Source organism: Oenanthe melanoleuca, chromosome 14 (genome assembly GCF_029582105.1).
Source record: "Oenanthe melanoleuca isolate GR-GAL-2019-014 chromosome 14, OMel1.0, whole genome shotgun sequence".
NCBI classification, from domain to species: domain Eukaryota; kingdom Metazoa; phylum Chordata; class Aves; order Passeriformes; family Muscicapidae; genus Oenanthe; species Oenanthe melanoleuca.
The window spans coordinates 16,312,977-16,319,677 of record NC_079348.1 but is presented as its reverse complement, the minus strand read 5'-3'; the positions used below and the strand labels follow the sequence as shown (position 1 = coordinate 16,319,677).

Here is a 6,701-nt window from a genome sequence, read left to right as displayed (position 1 = left end):
CTGTGGTGTGCAATGCAAACAGGGGCTCCTGAGCCAGTGCTGCCATGTCTGTGCCTGCAAGGATGTGGCACCTGTGTGAGCTGGGGGAGAGGCCAGGGCTGCAGAGGGGGGATGTTGTTGGTGGGTGCATGAGGACGCTCTGGGACGCTGCCCTGGTGTGTCCAGAGCAGCGGGGATGAACCAGCCCCTGGCCTGCTGCTCTTTGCCAGGCTGTCCCCCTTGCAGGGACCTTGCAGAGCACCAGCCATGCTGTTTGCCCCCAGCCTGCCCACGGCCAGCCTGGGGCTGCTCACAGGGTTTTTCTCTGCTCTGCATTGGCCTGGCCAAGTGTTCTGGAGAGAGTCTGGGCAAGAAGCCAGGAGGCCACAGGCCCTGCCCTGAGGCGTCAGCACTGCCCCAGCAGTGCCCATGGCCTGTCCCTGCTGCAGCCCCGGCACTGCCACCCCCAGGGCTGTGCACGGCCCCGAGAGCACTCAGGCCCTGCAGCAACACGAGGGGCAGGAGGGCAGCATAACAGTGGCACAGGAACACCACTGGCAACACCAAGTGCTGCTGCTGGTGGGCACAGCTGCTGTGCCAGCACTGATCTGCCCCAGCTCTGCACACAGACATTGCTGCTGTAGCTCCAGAGAAGGGAATAAAAGGAACATCGCTGGAGAAAACACTGCTGGGAAATCCTTTAATTTGTTTAAAGCCACCAAATGTGCAGCCCCTCACTGACACAGTCTGTGGCCACAGGGACAATGGAGAGAAACAAAATGAGAAATGGAACACACTCTGGCTTTTTTATTGAACAATATGGTAAAACATAAAACAAAGGAAAAATAACCCCACAACCAAACCAAGGAGAAATATCAAAGCTAACTTTTTTTACAAGTGATTTTCAGAAATTGGCCAGCAGTTTAATGTTCCTGAAAGCATCCATTCATCATTCTCCACCCTGCAGCTTTGAGCTCCTGATTCCTCAGGCTGTAGATGAGGGGGTTCAGGAGAGGAGGCACCACTGAATACAGAACTGACACTGCCAGATCCAGGGATGGGGATGACATGGAGAGGGGCTTCAGGTAGGCAAAGAATGTCGTGCTGAGGAACAGGGAGACCACAGCCAAGTGAGGGAGGCAAGTGGAAAAGGCTTTGTACCGTCCCTGTTCAGACGGGATCGTCAGCACAGCCCTGAAGATCTGCACATAGGAGAAAACAATGAACACAAAACAGCCGAATCCTAACAGGCACTAACAGCAATGAGTTCAAGTTCCCTGAGAAAGGATCTGGAGCAGGAGAGCTTGAGGACCTGTGGGATTTCACAGAAGAACTGGCCCAGGGAATTACCCTGGCACAGGGGCAGGGAAAATGTATTGGCTGTGTGCAGCAGACCGTTGAGAAAGGCACTGGCCCAGGCAGCTGCTGCCATGTGGGCACAAGCTCTGCTGCCCAGGAGGGTCCTGTAGTGCAGGGGTTTGCAGACGGACACATAGCGGTCGTAGCACATGACGGTCAGGAGGGAAAACTCTGCTGAGATAAAGAACATAAAGAAAAAGAGCTGTGCAGCACACCCTGAGTAGGAGATGTTCCCGGTATCCCAGAAGGAATTGTGCACGGCTTTGGGGACAGTGGTGCAGATGGAGCCCAGGTCAGTGAGGGCCAGGCTGAGCAGGAAGAAGAACATGAGTGTGTGCACGTGGTGGCTGAAGGCTACGGCACTGATGATGAGGCCGTTGCCCAGAAGGGCAGCCAGGGAGATGCCCAGGAAGAGGGAGAAGTGCAGGAGCTGCAGCTGCCACATGTCTGCCAGTGCCAGCAGGAGAAAGTGGCTGACGGAGCTGCTGTTGGACATTTGTTGTATCTGGCCATGGGGACCTGTTCATGGAGAAAGGACAGTGACAAGTCAGCTTTGATCCAGACAAGGCTGCTTTGATCCAAACCTAGGCCATTCTCCGTACACTATCCCACTGTGACTCACCCACCCTTTTTCCTGCTCTGGGAAAATCTTCACCCAGGTCCCTGACTGGGGTCCAGTCTTTCTCTCTGAGTGTGCCAGGAGCATTCAGGCCTGTTCATGGGCGCTCCCAAGGAGCCATCCCTGCCCTGCTACCCTGGGTTTGTGGCTTTGTGGCAGAGGGACAAGGATGGATATTCAGGATTTGTCAGTGGAATCACTCCTAATGCAGAAGGGCTTGGTAGCTTCTGCATTCCTAAACCTAAAGTATAGCAGGAGTTGGTTTTAGGGTTTGTTTTCCTACCCACACATCATTCCTACTTCTCTGAGGACAGAAATCTCCAGCATTTCTGCTGCACTCAGAGTTTTCCAGTGAGAGATGTGAGGCAGAATATTCCCCATGGCTCAGGGCAAGGTGAGGGGCTGGATGGGCTTGTTCCCAACTACTCTGGGTTTGCACCTTTGGCTAGAATCAGAGCACAATCACACTCCTGTGTCACCCTGGGATAAACCAGACCCAGCTGAGACCAGAGGGATCCCTGAATGTCTCACCCTCTCTAAAGGTCTCTGAGCAAGGTCTCATCACCCCCTTCTGCCAATGACACTCAAGGTTCCCTTGGCAAACACAACAGCATTTCCTCATCTGTGGCATCTCTGCACTTCCCCGTGGGACACTCTGAGAGGCTCCGAGAGACTCTGGCACAGATTTGCACCCAGGAGGGAAGCTCAGAGCTTGGAAGGACACAGCAAGGAGACCTCCCAGATGTAGCCATGATGGGATCTCAGGGAGGGGGCTCAGCTCATTCCCCTTTCCCACAGAGTGCTTTGCCCACAGCCCCACAGGTCACAGGGTAGCTTGGACACCCCATTCCCATGGACACCCCTGCCTGGCAGGAATCCCAAGGGCAGTGCCTGACTCAGTTGCTGCAATCCCAGAACCTCCCTGAGAGCAGCAGATTACAATGACAATATCAGAGGAATGCAGAAACAAGAGAAGATGTTGTGGTGCTGTGCCTGAGAGGGCAGGGGAGAGACAGCCGGGCACTCAGGGCAGTGTTCCTGTACCCAGCTGCGCACGGACCTCCCACACACCAACAGTGCCCTCCTGCCCCCAGCATTGCTCTGTTCAGCCCCCTCTCCTTCCTTGAGCATCTCCCTGGGCCTGGACATTTCCCTCCTGAGAGCTGCCCTGTCCCTGCCAGGCTCACAGAGTCCATCCCACCCTCTGTGCACTCACCTGCCCCACATAAACCTGCCTATCTGCAGGGCCTGCCTGGGGCAGGGTCTTTCTGCAGGTGGGCAAGGGCAGCTCAGGAGAGCCCTGCTGGGCCCTGCAAAGGGGATGCTGGTGCTGCCCAGGGCTGAGGAGTGGCTGAAGGCCCATTCGGGAGGCTCCCAGCAAAGAGACAGATCACCCAAAGTTGCAGATCTCGAGTCTCTGTAAATGTTCAAATATTACTTTGGTGATCCTGTGTGTCCCTTTTAACTCAGAATGTTCTGTGATTCTCTGATTACAATTCCTCTTCTGCTGTTCTCATCCCCTTGTTGTGTATTATCAAAGGAGATAAATGCCCTTGCAAGAGTGTTAGAATGGTAAAGTAAAAAACAGACCTTTTTTGGAAGCATCCAGGTGTCCCAGTGGGGATGGGGCACACCCAGGCCCCAATTCCAACAGTTTATTAAGGTTGATTAATTAGTACATTTAACAGAAACATCCAATAGGAGATTCGGTTTCCCCTGTTACACACCCTTGGGTCAAACCATTGGAGCAGCTCCAAGGGCTTCTTTGCCCCAGTTGTGTTACAACTGTTCATATTCTGGTTAAAAATCAAATGTTCTTTTAGGTCCTCTTCCTGATAATAGAACTATACATTATTTCAGGAATGTATTTAGAAAGTCAGCTTTTTCAAAAATCTAAGAGGAAATGCACTGGAGTTAATTAACTATTAAAGATATAAATATATAATAGTAGTTTAACAGAGTTAATTAAGAGTTTAATAGAGTTCATTATGGATTATACTTATATAGGTATGTAATAATAGTTTATATAATTTATACATAATTATAGAGATACAAATTTATGAAAAAAGTATAAAAAGCAAAAATCTTTTTGTCGTCACCCCAACTTTTCCATCCTACTCCAAGGAGGAAATTGAAAACATTCTCAAGAAATCTCCTGATCTTTACAGCAATCCCTGGCTTACCTTCTTTTGTAAAGTGTTCTCCAGAGCTGTGCCCAGGCTGGTCTGGAGCTGGGAGCAGCCCTGCCCCACCCAGCACCTCTCAGCAGCAGCACCTGCCATGCTCAGGGTCGCTCCTTGCCCCCACAGCTTCTCCCCCAGCTCTGGGAGCAGCTCCCAGGGCTGGCTGAGAGCTTTCCCTGGCAGGCAGCAGAGTCCCTGCCCCAGCACAGCACCCTGGGCTGCAGGACCCTGCTCTGCAGGACAGCCTTGAGCACCCCTGGCTGCAGTCCCGGCTGCTCAGCCCTGCAGCAGAGCCTGGACACAGGGAGCTGCCTGGGGCTGTGCCTCGGGTGCTGCAGCAGGGAAACCCAGCCCTGCCCTAGGGCCACATCCCCTGCACTGCAGCAGCTCTGAGAGTCCTCCTGGAAGGTCCTAAAAGCTGTGGGATGTGCCAGCTTCAGGAGATCCCTGCAGGAACTGCAGCTTATCTTCCCACAGCCAGAGAGTGACTGTTACAATGTGAGGATTTCTGCTCTAGTGAGCCCTCAGTGAGCTGTGCTCTGTGCTCCCAGCCCAGGCTGAGTTTAACCCCTCTGTGCCTCTGTGCTGCGCCTGGGGTGGCTGCAGGCAGTGCCCCAGCCCTGCTTGGCTGTGCACAGGAGCTGCTCCTGAGCAGAGTTGTTTCTCTGCAGTGCTGTCCTTGCCAGGAGCTGCCTCTGTGCCAGGAGCCCAGCCCAGCTCAGCAGCACAGATACAGCACAAGGACTTAGATGACCCTCTTTGGGGTTTGTGCTGAGTCCCTGAACATCAGTCCCTGAGAGGGAGAGGAGGAAACCTCTCAAAAACTCCAAGTCAGATTAAAACTCCAAAGTTTCTCTTACTTTTAATGGGTCCCACTGAGGGACACAACTGAGAAAATGTCCTCAGGCTCCAGTTAAAGCAGAGAACTGGAGGCAGAGATGACAGGTGGGGACAAAGAGAAGCCACGTCTTGGTGCCCTGGGGCACAGCAGGGTCTGTGCCACCAAGGGCTCTGAGCAGACACCTTGTCCTGAGCCACTGGGGCCTCCTGGCACAGCCCCAGCAAGGCTGGGCATTGTCACCCCTTGTCCTGCCCTCAGCATCTCCCCCACATCCCAGTGGCCTCAGGGATCTGCTGGGACCAGTCCCTGGGGAGCCTTGGTCAGGAATGGCCCTGGGGGGCTCCTTCATGCTCCCAGGCACTGCATGTTTTTCCAAGGACTTTGGATTTTGTTTTTGCCTTGGAGTCTCTGAGAGCTTTGTGCAATCATGGCCTCCAATTATCTGTTTTAATAAGTCTCTTGAGAGCTTTGGTCAGTAACAACACTCAGTGGGGCTCATTAATGTTTTAAGGTACTTCAGGTTTTTTAAGGTACTTTACTTTCATTTCTTCTCTGAGTCTCCGTGCAGTTTTTGGGCAATCATGGGCAGCAATTCTCTCCTCCAAGGAGTCCTTGAGGAGCCTGTGTTGGGGAGGGACCTCAGTGGGACCCATTAATATTTTGAGATATTTTTGGGTTTTTTCTGCCTTGGACTCCTGGAAAGGTTTGTGCAATCTCCTCTCAGGCCCTGAGGTTCAAGGGCTCAGCACCAAATGCACCATGGGGCTCATTGGGATCAAGCAAGTCCTGACAAAACCATGGCTATGCCTTGATTTCTCACTGGTCTGGTGCAGTTCATTAGGAAGTTTTTTCTACAGTTATGGAGAAATATTTCAAAGAGCTCGTTAGAAATAAGTGTTCTTATTTTAATGCATGTGTTTTATTGCTGTTTCTCTTTAGAGCAGAGGTGATTGCAGCAGTCTGTGATTTATATTGACCCAGGGTCTCTCCTCAGGAGGTCTGGCCTGCTCAGAGAAGCTGTGCCTTGAGATCTGATCCAGTGTAGACAACCTTGCTCCACACTGCCCAACCCCATCCTGTCTGTCCTCACTTACCTGGGACTTGCTTTTGCTTGGAGAACTGACTGCACTCTTCCTTTAATCTTTTTGAAGCAATCTAAAACTCCTGGGTTTCCCCACTACAAACAGACTCCCTTCTCAAGTGTGTGTAAAGATGCCACCATGGAGGTTTCTATTCCCAAGGCAGAGCAGTGCAATATCTGTTTTAGTTCTTTGGACTCCTTGGTTCCACAAGGCCTTGTTGTTTCACCATGGACTCTTGGTTCTGTGAGGTTCTGTGGTGTCACAATGGATGTTTGTTTCCATGGTGCCCTACAGTGTTCACAGGGGTTTCCTTGATTCCATGTGTCCCACAGTGTCACAAAGGGTTTCCTTTTCCTGTGGCAATGAGCAGCAAACCCCACTGGCAGGGCCAAATGCCTGGGAAGAAAGAAGAATGGGAACATTTGGAGTGATTGTTTTTGTCTTCCCAGGGAACAGTGATGTTGGGTCAGGTGGCCCTGCTGTCCTGGAGATGGCTGAACACTGGCCTGTCCATGAAAGGGGGAAGAGACAACAACCTCTGTCTATGAAACTGCAACTGCAGAGAGGTCAGGCTGAAGGCTGGCCTTAAAAGACTGTTACCAGCACAGGAAACATCAATCAGCACACAATTAGATGTG

At 52.1% G+C, this 6,701-nt stretch overlaps 1 protein-coding gene across 1 annotated transcript; it reads right to left on the bottom strand.

The window, feature by feature from the left end:
• Positions 1-771: 771 nt before the first annotated feature.
• On the bottom strand, positions 772-6,270 carry LOC130259231 (olfactory receptor 14J1-like). Its single transcript, XM_056503337.1, has 2 exons — positions 6,076-6,270; positions 772-1,857 (listed from the first exon to the last, which is right to left on the bottom strand). Exon 2 carries the CDS (start codon positions 1,832-1,834, stop codon positions 1,223-1,225), a length of 612 nt encoding a protein of 203 aa, XP_056359312.1. The 5' UTR covers positions 1,835-1,857; positions 6,076-6,270; the 3' UTR covers positions 772-1,222.
• Between the last annotated feature and the right edge of the window lie 431 nt (positions 6,271-6,701).

Coding starts and splice junctions, on each gene's coding strand:
- LOC130259231 (XM_056503337.1), bottom strand. CDS start 1,834: ATGTCCAACAGCAGCTCCGTCAGCCACTTTCTCCTGCTGGCACTGGCA.